This window comes from Mauremys mutica, chromosome 1 (genome assembly GCF_020497125.1).
Source record: "Mauremys mutica isolate MM-2020 ecotype Southern chromosome 1, ASM2049712v1, whole genome shotgun sequence".
In the NCBI taxonomy this organism is placed as follows: Eukaryota; Metazoa; Chordata; order Testudines; family Geoemydidae; genus Mauremys; species Mauremys mutica.
Genome location: NC_059072.1, coordinates 105,238,823 through 105,255,591, shown reverse-complemented (window position 1 = coordinate 105,255,591; position 16,769 = coordinate 105,238,823). Strand labels below are relative to the sequence as shown.

The window sequence follows — 16,769 nt, the reverse complement described above, 5'->3', positions numbered from 1 at the left end:
TGCCCCTCCACACAGCAGTGATTTTCACCTAAAGCGATCATAAACTTTTCAGATTGGAGCTGACATGGACAGAATAATTCTTCTGAATTAAGCAAAACAAAACTGGCTTTCTGCCTCAGCCTTTACATCCTAGGAAACCTCTCATGAGTCAGGATCAGCTGGTTGCAAGGAGTTCAGTAAGATTCTGTGAACACCAAGACAATCCTCCTGATGAGCCTTTGACCTTCACACTGGTTCCCCCTACCAACCCCTCTGAGCAGTTTTCTTCTGTACCATACACAGCATCTGTGGCTGTGGCTGGGTTATCACTGGTGTTCGGGGCACTGGAAGACAGCAGGAACTTGTGGGCAAATCAGAACTTTTTGGGTGAATTGTGTATAGCTCAGGACGGATTGGTCACAGAGGTGTGATAGGGAGGAGTCCTGTCTCTGAGTCTCAGGGCTTCGGTTACAAAGGATAGTACTGCACTGGCAGCTCTTTAGTATCCAAACACTCTACAGTGGTGAACTCACAAATTGTTCCAATTCCATTTGCACGCAGCTCAAATGTTTCCACTGTGCTTTGTGTGCTTCCTCACTACTCTTCAGCAGATGGCACTGTACGTGATCAGTGCACACGTGTGAATGGAGGTGTATAATACAGCAAAAGATGGGATTTGAATTGCTTTGCACCTCCTGACTGAAGTACAAAAGAACAGAAAAAAGGTATGCTGCCTCCTGCCATGTATTGTCTCTCTATACAGCACACAGACTTCATATTTACAGCATATGGACATACACCTCTTGTATATATAAACTGCACATGGAAACTATTGAAGTTTTCTACCACTCTGCAGTGGTGTTTTACCAGTTAAGAAAAAGCTACTGCTCCTGAAAGCAAGGGACTGATAAGACAAGCTACAGAGATGGTGAGACTGCTGGCAGGCATGGCATACGTTTTCCCATACAGCTCTGCCAACACACATCAATTCTGACCTTCAAAAACCCTGCTATTCTTGTTCTGGGCCCTTCCTGAGCATGTGACCTACAGCTTGCCCAGTTATTTCCATCCTGGGCGTCTCCTGAGCAGGGACAGACAATTGTACTATATTTGGTGGTGATTTAGGGATGCTTTAATGGAAAGTAGGATGAGACCAAAAAATGCATTTGCCACTGTGGCTTATTGTGTGCAAGATTTAAATCTATGCAGTCACCTAGCCCCTGTTCTCTAAATTAATCCTTGTTACCTACAGGGAATATTGTAATTATTATTATTATTATACTATATTGGGCTCCATCCTGTGTCCCAGTGATGTCAATAGGAATTTTGCCATTAATCAGAGGCAGCAGAAACACACTCCTTGCTTTATATATTGCCAGGAGTGACACCAGAGCTATGGCTAAAAGAGGAATATTAGTGTGTGTGTTTACTGGAGATGGACATAGTGAATCAGAAAACATAGAAAGGCTTCTGAACCATTGCCTCTTTCTAGCACCAAACATTTAGTTTTCTGAAATGTATGGCCACGCATTTGAACTTTCAGCTCTGGCCAGGACTATGCTGAAATACTGCAAGAAAAGTTGATTTCATGTGGCATAAGCCAAAGCTCATTGAAGTCAACAGGTTCATTGACTTCAGTGGGCTTTGGATCAGGCCCAAGGTCTGGGACTGGAAGCAGCAGTGCTGGACATTTTGAGACAAAGGCTATTCTCATCAGATTTCCAGCTCAGTTTGGCAGAACCAAGAGGCTCAGATCGATTGGATTTTGCAATCAAACTTCAGGTTCCTTGTTTGAAACTAGACTCCTTAGCTTTGGAGATTCACCCAGCACTAGCCTTTATCTGCAGTTTGTGCTTCATGGACATTTTCTACTCTCTGTCTTTCAGTGGAGTCTGGCAATCTTCCAAAGCTGTCTTAGGTTTTCACCTCAAGCCTTCCTCCTCTGCATGGATAAGCATTTTTCTGCATGCAAACGGTATGGGACATGAAAGAGTTTTCAATTTGGCTACAAACAGATCAGCCTTGGTCATGTGTGTGTGTTTGTTTCTTTAGTATCTCGACGCCTGCTGTAGATGCACAGAGAAGAAGAAATAGCTCAAATAATGTCTTTGTTTAAGCTCTACAGTTGGTAACTCATTATTTCGTCTCCATTTCACACGTAGCACTCAAGAATTAAGGAGAGATTACAGTAATTTTCTTCTGAGCTACACTTATTAGTGTAGCCAGGATCAGAGGTGCTGCAAAATGGGGAAGGACAGCCATAAAGACACAGACTTCCAGTAACACTTGGGACATACAGGATCTCCCCTGCCCATCAGCCCTCACCCTAACTAAGGGCTCCTATTCTATTAGTCACTTGATGTACCAGTAGGATTACAAGTCAAAACCAGAACTGGCCCTAAACTGTTTGCTTGAAGAGTGAATCAGGAGAACATTTGCATTCTTTAATGATTCTCTGCTGGGAGTGTGAAGAACTTCCACTGAGAGGAATTTGGTTTAGCTCTTTCAGAGTACTTAGAATCACTTCTCACTGTCCAAAACTGCTTGTCAGAAACATGAATAGCTCTGTTCACCTGAGGGGTTGTGGGCAACTGCTGAGAATCAGGGCATGGAGGGCTATGCCTGAAAAATGTTTTTAAAATACTAAGAGATTACTAAATATGGGGAGATCAGTTGTGTATATGGGAATGGGGGTGGGTGGGGAGAAGAGATGGATAATATATACAGATGGGCTGGTCTGAGTCTGGTATTTCGACACTCGACCAGCTTTAGCTTTAAGAGAGTGGCATATACAGTACATTGGATATAGAGTACATGGAATCCTGCCATGTAGTACAATCACACCTACACTGCCCCTGGTATGTATGGACATGAGAACCCTCATTGTATCCACAGAACAACTGCACTACACAGTAACTGGAGATCCACTATAAGTAAAACTGAAGTTTGCATGCTGCAGTGCATTGAAACAATTCATTCTACTTCACAATGAGTGGCATTTCATGACGTCTGTGTTCATTTAAGCAGGTTCCTCTGTGGATCTCTGGAACATATACGTTTCGTGTCATAGAAGTGATACATGAAAGGCAATTTGTGAGATACTCTGGCAAATATTGGACTCCACAGTTATCAAGCTTCCAGTAAGAATATCATTTCAGCAATGGGAGCAGATGGGGAAAGAGGAACGGGGGATCAGTCCTGTAAGATACTAAGCACTATGGCCTGATGCAGTAAAGCACTTAAACACATGCTTAACTTTAAGCATGTGAGGCGTCAGTAGCATTACTTACATGTTTCAAGTTAAGCACATGCTTAAGTGCTTTGCTGAATTAAGCTAGAGTGTTCAGCACATGGCAGGATCAAGTCACAGGTCCTTAAAATTGAGATCACTGTCAACCAATTCAGAACTATCTCTGAAGCCTAGAAACTAGAGATGAGCCCACATCACATCTGGTTGTAGTTTCAGGAACACATTTCAAAGCTTTCCTAAAATTCAGAGTGGGTTCCCCATCTGCTCTGGCCCATTATAGAATTAGACAGTAATCACAACATTTGGATCTGGCTTCAGGTGTGAATTTTAAAATAACCCTTGACCAAAAACTGGGCATGTGGAGATTCAGAATTCCAGCCTGAGCCAATAGAAAGCGTGGCAAAGGCTTTGATCCCTGATAATGTATAAATAAGTATTTAGGTGCCTTGCACTCTGTTCCGGGGATTGAGTGGAATTCTGAATACTCTGTAGGGTTCCTGTCCTGACTTTGGGGAAGAGGGTGGGAGAACTGCCCTCTGGACAAATGGCTCCTTTTACAAGCCAGAGTTTGGCACACTCTAAAAATTAAGCAATTAAGGATAAATATTCACCTGTCACGTCAATGGCTGTCCACATAATTTTTTACATAGTGGGTGCCCACTTATATTACCCACCCCTAGGGCAGGTCTTGGAAGGCATAGGCTCGTGAGTAGATAATCAGAGAATTGGGCCAAGTCTCCAGAGTTAACACTTCTCTTCTTCTTTAAAGCAAAATGAATGTAATCACCCCCTCACCCTCCTCCCCCATACATATACACAAACTCACATACATTTTGTCAAATGCCAGCTTCAAAGTACATCATCATAAAGGCAGGACTATTTTTATCCCAGGTGCAGGAAGAAAGAAAAGACCAAGGAGCTCACAGAACAGTAGAACTGATTTCTGTCTCTTTAAATTTTGCTGCTATGCCTATTTTGAAAATCCATCAACAAAAGAACCCATGAGCTGTCATTGATCATACCACAATGAGCTGGCTGTGTGGTGCTTTCCAGGCCACAATAGCTGATGGTGGAGTGGAGCAGGTACTCTTTGTGCACTTTGATCCTACCCAAGGTACATCAAATATAAGTACTTGCATATAAGGGTTCTACTAACATACTCATCATAGAGGCGGTGGAGAGGTTTTGTTCAAAAATTGTTTCAGTGAAATGTGGCTTTTTAAAAAAATGAAATTTTTCACAAAAATATTGGTTTGCTCAAAAATGTCAATATGTTTCAAACATTTTCTCTAAAAACTTTTCATTTTTTCAGTGGTTGTTTTTGTTTTCCATTTATTATTTTTTGCTTTCAGTTATTTTTAATTTTCTGTGTTTCCTTATTTTTCCCCCTTTTACCAATGTTAATTAGTCATATGGTATGAATTTTGAAAATCAACCAGTTTTATTTACAAAACCATGATTTTTGAAAGTACTTTAATTTTTAAAAATTGCCAAAAAATTAAAAAAAAAAACAAAAAAATTGGTCCATTTAGAAAACAAAACTCTTCAATTTTTTGAATGTTTCAACCAGCTCCGTTTGCAAGTGAAATGAATGAAAACTCACTTACAGAAGGTGGCACTTTAGTGTGAACACACTCCTTTGGCAGCTTGGATTTGCTTGATTGTGGAATACGTAAAAGCCAAATCAAGCTAACAAAAAACCAAGCAGCTTAGTGAGAATAAAAGAGAAACAAATCAACCCTACTCTGAAATACCCCCAAGAGTCTTCATTTCTTTGGGCCAGATTAATAAAACAAAATCAACAAAAAGACCTAGGGGAAGGGAAAGGACAGAGGGTGCAGGGAACAACTGACAATGTCTCTATAATTGTATTGTATGAGAATGACTGTTTTTTTAAAGGTAGGCAAAACACTGTCTCCCCGCAGCACTGTAGGCCTGGAAGTCAACACGTCCGTTTTTTTCTGGAGCAAATTCTGTTTCAAATGGATTGCCTCTTCTGCCAATTATTTTTGTTTAGATGCCATGGATGTTTGTTATCTATCGACCAACTCGGACATGTGATGTGATCTATTCATGTAACAAATGGTTGCAGAGATTGGTCTTGAATTAACAACTGTTTTTTCATACCCCTTTTCCCCTCCTTGCACATTGGTCAGTAAATGCCTCAAGGAAGTGATTCTCTACACTCCTTCACATGGCTATTCAGTGAGAACACCCTCTGACTCCACTTTGGTTACTCCATTGGAGCCTTCTCCCCTGCATTCCTTCCAGCCACACCTTCCACAGCAGGAACTACTGGAATTTCAGGTGAAATTTAGCTTCCCTGGATGATTTATTCCTCCCCAGTTGAGTTTTAGCTGCTAAATTAGCTGTTCTGGGATCTATGAGCTGCACAATGAGAGGAGCAGAGTAGAAAGGGGATGGCAGATAGGGCAGAAACAGGAAAAAGAGAAAGACACACACAGAATAAGAAAGAATTCTAATTGTGGATTCACAACTATATCATACAAGACTTGAGCTCATGGGGAATGGATTTTCATTCTCTGCATCTGACCCATTCTATTCTATGTGTATAGATTGTTTTCCCAAATGGAAAGAAGAGCTGTCCAGTGAAATGGGGCAGTTTCCAATGACAAGATGTGGGAAAGTCTTATTTGGCATACCTGGACACAACAAGAGGCACCTCTTATTTCTCCCTTACAAAAACTTGTCCCCCTTTTCTCCTCCGCAATGGCTTTTGCCCAATGGTCTTTAATTTCCAAAATGGAAAATAAAACAAATCCTACTCAAATAAATAGTCAGGAAAATCAACTGCAAGGGCTACCCTGCCTCCCTTCCCCCAGGTGGTTCTTTCCTGGTATCCACCATCCTGAATTTTCCATTGTTCCATTTAAAAAAAACAACTTCCAGCGAAGGAGACCGGCTGTCTCAGAACTCGTGCCTTCCCTCACCCTTCTGCAGTCTTGATGCCTCTTTCTTGGGCTACAAACACAGCATGGATGGATTATAGACGATCACATTTCAATGTTTTTAAATTTTTCTTTTTTTTTTCTTTTTTTAAAAAAGAAGGGAAAATAGAGTTATACACACATGTATCACAGCATTTTCAAAAGGCCCCCCACTGCGTCTCTGTTAGCAGTTCAGCCTCCGTGTTAAGCCTGGATGTAAGGCAGCTGGAAGATTAAAACGGCATTGTTAGAACATCCGCTGAAATGTCCTCATGGTTTTTTCTTCTTTGTTTGTTTGTTTGTTGTTCCATATTTATTTGTTTGTTTGTTTGTTTTAAAGTTTGGCAGGCAAAGAGAAAATGCTTCCCCTCCCCTTTTTAGGCAGGAAGAAAAATAACGATGGGACAGTTTGTTTTTTTAAAGGTGGTAGGGGTTTGAAAATGGCCTCGAGGAGGTTACATTCTAGAGGTGACTCAAATGGTTGATTTGTTTCTTTTCTTGTTGCTTGTATTCTCCTCTTGCCTTGCAGTTGATAGTTTTTGGTTCCCCACGTCCTGTACAGACTCAGGTTTCACATCCTCCATATAACCTGCTTCCCCACCCACCCCAGGTGGCGGTAGATAGATGCAACAGTATTTTCACTTGACCTTTACATTATGATACTGAAGTTAAGAGTTAGATGGAAGAGCCATGTTACAGAAAAGCTTTCCCATCTCTGTGAGAAAGAACGAAGCAACAGAAAGTCCTGTGGAGATGCAGGTGCCATGTTGAACTGAGCTCTACCTTGGCACTGGCATCAGTTTGAGATAAATATAGCTATACATACATATATATATGTATGTGTATACATATATATATACACACATTGGTTTATTTATTTATTTTAGCACACTGTCCCATTCTCAGGTCTGGATTTGGGGCAGTTGGTCCTGGGGACAGGTTGGACAGAAGGGGCCAGGGTGCAGAAGAAGCCTGATATAAGAGTGAGGCCCAGGCCTCCCCAGGCACAGAACATGGACCATCCGTAGCCATGACTGATGTCATCGGGAAGTCCGTACAGGTAGCGGGGGTAGCGGGAGAGCTCGAAGTTGATTCCAGCCACGCATGTGCACAGTGAAATGATGCAGAAGGTACCTGGAGAAGGACAAGAGGGGGGGAAGGAGGGAGGGAAAGAATAAAGAAAGGTTAGAATGATAAAAGTAGCATTCCCCAGCTGTCTGCCAAAGAGGCAGTGTGATCAATAAGGGAATATCTGAAAGGCTAGGGGCTGGAGGACTTGCTACAAAAAGCAGCATGGTCACACTGGCTGCCAGGAACTGCTGAGCTGTAGCAGTGGCCCTGACTGAGCTGGCTGGAGAAACTTCCATTGGAACAGGCTGTTCCATCAAAATCAAATCACTTTGTGAAATCAGGGCAATTTCACTGGTATTTTGTTTTGAAAAAAGAAAAGGGGGAGAGGAAGTTCTGACCATGTTAAAACATCCCATTTCGACATTTTCTGACTAAAATGTTTCAGATTTTCATTTTACATGACTTTTCTTTTCTTTTTTTAAATTTTTTGCAGTATATTACATAGTATAAGACATCATTTGAAAGTTGAAAATGTTCTCAAAACAAAACATTCTGAACCACCTGAAATGACACGTTTGGGGAATTTTTCTTCACAGAGAATTTTAAATGTTTGGTTTTCACTCCAATTCTGAACATTTTGAAATCTCCAAATCCTTCGCAAAATAGAAAATCTGTCCTCCTTGCCATTCTAGCCTCCCTCTGTAATACTGGGGAAGTCACTGAGGCCTGGTTTACACTAAAATGTTAGGTCAACCTCGCTACATTACTCAGGGGTGTGAAAAATCCACACCCCTGAGTGACATAGTTAAGCCAACCTAACCCCCAGTGTAGACAGCACTAAGTCAATGGAAGAATTCTTCTGTTGACCTAGTTACCACCTCTATGGGAGTTCTCATCGGCATAAGTAATATCTACACTGCAGCGCTACAGTGGTGCAGCTGCAATGCTTCATATATGCTGCTGTAACACTTCAAGTGTAGACAAATCCTGAAACTTGCTGCCTCAGTTTTCCATCTGCAAAAGAGGATGAGAGTACTTACCTGCTTCATGAGAAGCTTGTGTGTGTAATTCTGGCAGATAGGAAGTGTTATGGAAAGACATGAGTCTCATTTGAGTTGAGGTTTCGTTGAGCTACTCTCCGTTTATGAGCTTGATTTTCCAATTTAATCCCACTCCCCAACTTCACCAAATTAAATCCAGACCTCTTCACATTTCACAGGAGTGAACGATCTCATAGACTCATAGACCTTAAGGTCAGAAGGGACCATTATGATCACCTAGTCTGACCTCCTGCACAACGCAGGCCACAGAATCTCACCCACCCACTCCTGTATCAAACCCCTAACCTATGTCTGAGTTATTTAAGTCCTCAAATCATGGTTTAAAGACCTCAAGGTGCAGAGAATCCTCCAGCAAGTGACCCGTGCCCCATGCTGCAGAGGAAGGCGAAAAACCTCCAGGGCCTCTGCCAATCTGCCCTGGAGGAAAATTCCTTCCCAACCCCAAATATGGCGATCAGTTAAACCCTGAGCATGTGGGCAAGACTCACCAGCCAGCACCCAGGAAAGAATTCTCTGTAGTAACTCAGATTTCCCCCCCCCCCCCCATCTAACATCCCATCACAGACCATTGGGCATATTTACCTGCTAATAATCAAAGATCAATTAATTGCCAAAATTAGGCTATCCCATCATACCATCCCCTCTATAAACTTATCAAGCTTAGTCTTGAAGCCAGATATGTCTGTCTATAGTATGTTCTTATAATGTGTCACCAAGGCACAAAACAAGATCAAACTAGCTAGAGACATAAAGGGTAACAAAAAAACATTCTATAAATACATTAGAAGCAAGAGGAAGACCAAGGACAAGGTAGGCCCATTGCTCAATGGGTGGCGGGGGGAGAAACAACAACAGAAAATATGGAAATGGCAGAGATGCTTAATGACTTCTTTGTTTCAGTTTTCAGCAAGAAGGTTGGTAGTGATTGAACATCTAACACAGTGAATGCCAGTGAAAATGAGGTAGGATCAGAGGCTGAAATAGGGAAAGAACAAGTTAAAAATTACTTAGAGAAGTTAGGTGTCTTCAAGTCACCAGGGCCTGATGAAATGCATCCTAGAATACTCAAGGAGTTGACTGAGGAGATATCGGAGACATTAGCAATCATCTTTGAAAAGTCATGGAAGATGGGAGAGATTTCAGAAGACTGGAAAAGCAAATATAGTGCCTATCTATAAAAAGGGAAATAAGGACAACGCAGGGAATTGCAGACCAGTCAGCTCAACTTCTGTACCCGGAAAGATAATGGAGCAAATAATTAAGGAATCAATTTGCAAACATCTAGAAGATAATAATGTGACAAGTAACAGTTAGCATGGATTTGTCAAGAACAAATCTTGTCAAACCAACCCTATAGCTTTCTTTGACAGGGTAACAAGCCTTGTGGATAAGGGGGAAGCGGCAGATGTGGTATATCTTGACTTTAGTGAGGCTTTTGATACTGTCTTGCATGACCTTCTCATAAACAAACTACTGAAATGCAACCTAGATGGAGTTACTATAAGGTGGGTGCAAAACTGGTTTGAAAACCATTCCCAGAGATTAGTTATCAGTGGTTCACAGTCATGCAGGGAGGGCATATTAAGTGGGGTCCTGCAGGGATCAGTTCTGGGGCCAATTCTGTTCAATATCTTCATCAATGATTTAGATAATGGCACAGAGAGGACACTTATAAAGTTTGCAGACAATACCAAGCTAGGAGGGGTTGCAAGTGCTTTGGAGGATAGGATTATAATTCAAAATGATCTGGACAAACTGGAGAAATGGTCTGAAGTAAATAGGATTAAATTCAATAAGGATAAATGCAAAGTACTCCACTTAGGAAGGAAAAATCAGGGAAATGACTGCCTCGGAAGGAGTATTGAGGAAAGGGATCTGAAAGTCATAGTGCACCACAAGCTAAATATGAGTCAACAGTGTAACACTGTTGCAAAAAATGAGAACATCATTCTGGGATGTATTAGCAGGAGTGTAGTAAGCAAGACACAAGTAGTAATTCTTCTGCTCTACTCCACACTGATTAGGCCTCAGCTGGAGTATTGTGTCCAGTTCAGGGCACCACATTTCAGGAAAGATATGGATAAATTGGAGAAAGTTCAGAGAACAACAACAAAATGATTAAAGGTCTAGAAAACATGACCTATGAGGGAAGATTGAAAAAATTGGGTTTGTTTAGTCTGGAAAAGAGAAGACCGAGGAGGGACATGATAACAGTTTTCAAGTACATAAAAGGTTGTTACAGGGAGGAGGGAGAAAAATTGTTCTCCATAACCTCTGAGGATAGGACAAGAAGCAATGGGCTTACATTACAGCAAGGGAGGTTTAGGTTGGACATTAGGAAAAAATTCCTAACTGTCAGGGTAGTTAAGCACTAGAATAAATTGCCTAGGGAGGTTGTGGAATCTCCACCATTGTAGATTTTTAAGAGCAGGTTAGACAAACACCTGTCAGAGATGGTCTGGACAATACTTAGTCATGCCATGAGTGCAGGGGACTGGACTAGATGACCTCTCAAGGTCCTTTCCATCCTATGATTCTACCATAGAATCTGAGCACCTCTTCCTACAGATGATAGCCAAAATCACAGTAGAGCCAGTGGTCTAATTTTCCTCCTTACTTCCCCCCCAACACAGTCAGGGCCATGTTATTTTTCTAATATTTCCTTCTCTCGCTCTTCTTCCACATTCTTCTCTTACTACTCCTCTTCTCTCTCCTTCTTGCTTTTGCCTCTTTTTCTTCCTCTTCTTCACCATTGCTAGTTGCAGCTAAGCAGTGAATTGTACACACTCCAGTCTGCGGGCATGAGTGGAATTATGCTAGAGTGGAATATTTCCGGAATGTCTGAAGCCAATCAAGACAAGGTGTTGGGGAGAACACATACCAAAAGACATCCTTGGCACACAGGGACATGCCAGTATGGCAAAATCCTTTTTAGAGGCTGCAGCAAAACAAATCTAGGATTTCCATGTGAATCCCATCTCCACCATTGACCTCCTGTGTGACCTTAGGCAAGTCACTTCCTCTCTCTCTACATGTTTCCTCCTTCCCCCTCTTTGGGTATGTCTACATGGCACTCAGAGTTGATTGCAGCACAGGATGGAATACCCACGTGAGCTTTAATCTAGCTAGAATGGCTAAAAATAGCCGTGGCACGGGCTTCAGCCCAGGCTGTACAAGCATGCTGGGGAGCCTGGGACTGTACCCATGTTGCTAGCCTGTTCCCTGCATAGTCACTGCTATTTTTAGTCATGCTAGCTAGATTGAAGCTAATGCTGGTAAGCCTAACCAAGCTGCAATCACACCTCTGACTGCAGTGTATATATACCTTTTGACTGTCTTGTCTATTTAGATTGTAAATTCTTTGGGACAGGGACTGTCTCTTATTATGTGTTTGTACAGCACCTAGCACAGTGGCCCCCAAATTGTGGAGCACACCTTTAGAAGGCATGGAGGAACATCCGAGATGCACAGCAGGGCCCAGGCCAGCCCCCACAGGGGATGGGGAGGGAGCGCCGCCCAGCCCCGCTCTGTCCCTAGCTCCACTCTGCTCCAGCCTCAGCCCCGCCCTCACCCGCAGCCTACCTGTCGCAACTGTGGCCCTGGCTCCGCTCCCGGCCCCTGGCTCCCGCTCGCAGCCACGGTTCTGCCCCAGACCCCGGCCCGTGGCTGCAGCTCCACTCCCAGCGGGGGCAGACACATTCCATTACAGGAAAGGGGGGTTGCAAGAGGAAAAGTTTGGGCACCACTGACCTAGCACAATGAGCCCACTCTCAGCTGCAGTCTCTAAATTATACTGTAATAAAATTAATAAATAATAATAATAATGACCAATAATAATGAATAATAATCTGGTAGTGCCAAAATGCCAGAGAGCTCCCTCCATCTCTGAATTCACTAGAGATGCTTCCTTTGCTTGTGTAACAGCAGCAAGGAAATCCCACATTCACTAGAAGTTGGAGACACCTTACATGGGGTGGGGTTGTGGTAGGAGGGGACCCCTCTTGTAAGAAGCAAGCTCCTAGAAGAGTCACTCCCCTCTCCTTTGTGCTGCCCCTATATTAATACTTAGTTCTGGCTCACATTTTCTTCATGCGAATGCCTGGGCATGCTAACCATTAACCCGTCCCGCACTGCACAGCACAGAATGCTCCGGACAGCATCGTACAGAATGGAATGCTGTAACCACAACTCTGAATATTTTCCTTTGGCATGAAGGTACACACACAGAGTGATCAAAGCTGGCCCCCAGCACTCTTTTGGGCCTGATTCTCAGTTGCACTGTACCTGCTGCCAGAACCTTACTGTAAGTGGGCATCAGGCTCTTTTGAGCTAAAGGTTGCACAGCCCTCTTGAAAGGAAGAGGTGCTCTGAACCTGTCCCTGCTCTGAGGCTAAATGAAGACCAACAAACAGAGACCAAGAGCCTCCATATATTTCTGCTGCAGATGGTTTTATCTCCCTGCCTCCCACATACATGACCCTGGCCTCATGCATTTCCTCTCCCTCCCACTGATGTATCTGAAACCATATATCAGCATGATACACACTGGCTTGGCTTCTCTCTAGACAAACCCACGAAGCCAGCTGCCAGCAAACACCTTCAGAACTCTGGCCGTTCAGTCTGCACTGCCGCCCATGACAGAAGGTCATTCAGCCTGCTCTGTGTCCCTTGTAGCGTGGTAAGCCAACCTTGCTGGCTGGCAGCTGGGCAGCCTGTCAGACTCGCTCCTCTAATGCACTGATGGTGTCCTTTGGCCCAGAAAGCTCCTGGCAGAGGCATAGGACGGAGACTGGGAGGAGTTTGATTTTTCACCTCAGTGTGAGGGGGAAAATACATTGATGTTAGCCCTCACTTTCCCCTCTAACGAAGGGGCGGATGAGGGGAACTTTGCCTCTCTGGCCAAATTCTATACTGATACTAACTGAATGCTGGTGTGTTTTAGGGTTTTCTGGGGACCAGTGCAAAATGAGCTGGGGCCTGCAGTCCAATACCTAGTGAATAGATGCCCGTATGACATAAAACCACCCTCCTGATTGGCACCACTGTTGGACTGAATGGGCATGGAGACTGAACTACCCCAAGAAGTGGTCTCTCCAAGTCAAGGTTAGACATACTGGTGGGCCGGTGTGAGGGGAAAGTAGACTACTGTTGCCCATGATACTGTACCGACGCTAGACACGGGACTTCAGAGCCTCCAGGACTGCCAAATTTCATGAACAATTCATTGTAATGGTCTCTTGCCCGCAAAAAATTAAATCCTAAAGAATTTCCCTGATAGGTTCTTGCAATCAGTCATGTACTTCCCTTCCATGTTTACTAATGAGCCAGCATCCCAGGACAGCAGTGGCAATATAGAATTTTTATTTGTTTATCAAAAACACTTTCTGCAGCTTTGGGATAATCATCCAATCAGAACTGAATGCAGATGGGCTGAGGGTTAAATCTCCCCTCCATGGAATTGGAAGATAGAATATGAATGACAGGCAGTAATAACAGTCCGCCAGGGATGCGATGGCATCCAAGCAGGACTGGGGGGAGAGAAACTGACTTCTCCAGCACAGCTGGCAGGAGTGTAATAAACTGAATTCTGTGGGATGGGGGCAGAGAAATCCACGCTGAGATTTGTGAGGGGAGGTGGGAGTGTCCCAAATGAAACACTAGTGAATGAGACAAAGCCACAGCAATATTTCTGATAAAGGAAAAATCACATTTCATAGGGAAATGCTTCTGTCAGGCAAGACAGCAAGTCTCATCTATGGCTGTGTCTATACCACAGAAGTTGCTTTGTTTGACATCCAGTAGCTACTCCTAATCAGACAGCTGCCCTTCCTTTCAATCTGGTTTTGAAAATGGTTGCCCTGATAATGGGGAGAGGTTAAATGCCTTACTGCACATGAATTGTATTTGTCTAGCTATTAAATCAATAAAAGGTAGTAACAGAAGCTCCATCTTGAAAAAAAGGAGTGTAAGAACTCAGCAGCACTACTTTAGAGGGGAGGGATAGCTCAGTGGTTTGAGCATTAGCCTGCTAAACCCAGAATTGTGAGTTTAATCCTTGACGGGGCCACTTAAGGATCTGGGGCAAAATTCAGTACTTGGTCCTGCTAGTGAAGGCAGGGGGCTGGACTCAATTAGGGTGACCAGATATCCCAATTTTATAGGGACAGTCCCAATTTTTGGGTCATCTTCTTATATAGGCTCCTATTACCCCCCACCCCCATCCCAATTTTTCACACTTGCTGTCTGGTCACCCTAGACTCAATGACCTTTCAAGGTCCCTTCCAGTTCTATGAGAGAGGTATATCTCCATATATTATTATTATTTGTGAAGTACCCCTCTTCTGTTAATCTTGACAAAGCCAATCTGGGGAATCTATATACAATGTATTAATTTTGTTTGATATTATGAACCCTCTGTACCTATCTATATCAAACTACAAACTGCATTATGACTGTGAGGCTGGTCTGTGCCTTCTCTGCTGTCTTTTTACCTCCATCTTGGTGTGAAATTCCAAAGGGTGGAGACACAGGGCTAACAATGGTGGGTTATTAAACTTCCATGGTCTTCCATTCAAATGGAGATACCTTACCTCAGGGAGCTATCAGGCACTCATAAGACCCAGTCCACTCAGGTGGGCTGGCAACCAGGCAGTTGATCACCTGATGAGGGGGTTGAGGCTGACCTAACAAAGGAGTCTGGAAGTCTATAATAGGACTAAGTCTGCTCAGAGCAGCTGTCTCTCACCAACCAGAACAGTAAAAGAAGCATGTGTTGAAGGAGAGAAGTCCCAGAATCCGGATCAAATCCCAGAGAACACATGAGTGGTGAGTAAACAGGCAGGGAATCACACATGGGTTTTTCTTATTTTGCATAGATCTGTATATCTCCTGTGCATCTAAAGTAAAGAGTGATTGCTTTTTAGAAACCCTTTGCAATGTCTGTGCCTATTTGCTTCAAGGATCACATGTCCCGTAAGGGGTAAATTACAAACTAGAGAACCCACAAAGCTGGAGTTCTGGGAAAGGGTGTGCTTAAGCCACTGCAGTGTCTTCGGGATGGGAGTGGGGTTCAGAACTGGTTCTGGGGGCCTACAGCAGTGGGGCCATGAGGTTCAACTTCCAGGTACCCAACAGAGAATCTGCACCAAGGAAGTATGACAGAGAGGCCAGAGCCTCCCCAGACCAAAGGAAGCTTAAAAGCATGCAGGCCCAGGGTGTGGGTACAAACACAACAGCCAGCAAGGGCAAGTTGCTGGGCTAGTACAGACATCATCTCATCAAATAAATCTGTGAGTCTGTAAGGTGCCACAAGGACTCCTCATTGTTTTATCTTATACGTAGACTCTAAGCTTTTTAGGGCAGGGAGCATCCTTTTGTTATACACAACGTGCAGCATAATGAGACCCTTCATCTCAGTTGGAGCCTCTTAGGTGCTACTGGAATACAAATAATAAATAATAATCGCTATAGCACCTGGGGACCCTGCTTGGATAAGTTTCCATGGAGGCTATTCAGAGCTGCAGAGGAGGAAAACCATGCATGAGTTGTGACTGTGGTTTGAGAGTCCACTTTTGCCCTCTCCATATCGGAAGCAGTACTGGGTGGAGCTAGTTACAGCCATTTTTAAACATGATTGCATCAAGCAGGGCTGTGGGGATGTTCGGGTAGGGAGGTTTTGTTATCATCTGATTACCAGGCTGGCCAAATTGTGCTTGAACTGGTTTAAACACAACTGGCTCAGTTTGCCAGCACTAGCCATGCTGAATCGGTTTAAGGTTTTGCCCCACACCTGTACTTCTGCTTTCTCACATATATTCCTCCGTTCTGATTACCAAGTAACTAGTTTTATAGAGTCCCTTGTATTTGCTCTGAGAGCTTGCTTGGGCTCTGTGTCCCAGCCATGCGTCAATTCCTTGCCCTCTACACCTTTGTGAGGCCTAAGCTGGAAAGCTAGAGGAACCTCTGTATGCTGCCAGAACCCTGCCAACAACAACTTTGTTTAAACATGCCTGTGGCTAGTATTTGTGACTGAGGCCTTAGATAAAGGATGAAAAGCCAACTATTAGTGGAATTCGTTCCTTCACCTTGAAGAGTCACCATGGATTTGAAAGCTAGTCAGTTCCTAAAAATAGTTACAAGTAGTTTCTGGTACTATGCCTGCCCTTGAGACCCCCTCAAAATTCATGTGGATCTACAATCACATTTTCCTCTTGTTTTTTTTTTAAATATCTGTTCTGTGCCTGACTGAAAGACACACACCCCTTCCCTACTCCTCCCAAAAAATACAACCGCGGAAACTGACTCATGAACAGACTGTGCTTTCAAATGTGCAAGATAGATAAATTGGGGAAGTGGGGGGGGGGGGGGGGATAGAGATTTTTTTCCTCTCTGATCTCTTACAGTTATAAGAACCTCAGGTGTTACTTTGCAACTCTAGTAGGTAAGAACAGCCCCACAGAA

General features: G+C 43.5%; 1 protein-coding gene across 1 annotated transcript in view; it reads right to left on the bottom strand.

The window, feature by feature from the left end:
- Nucleotides 1–16,769, bottom strand: part of TMEM178B (transmembrane protein 178B) — a 345,704-nt gene that overhangs the window by 5,521 nt on the left and 323,414 nt on the right. The window contains exon 4 of the mRNA XM_044989377.1: nucleotides 6,320–7,311. Within this exon, the coding sequence (XP_044845312.1) occupies nucleotides 7,061–7,311 (251 nt within the window). The 3' untranslated portion in view covers nucleotides 6,320–7,060. The remainder of the gene's footprint in view (nucleotides 1–6,319; nucleotides 7,312–16,769) is intronic.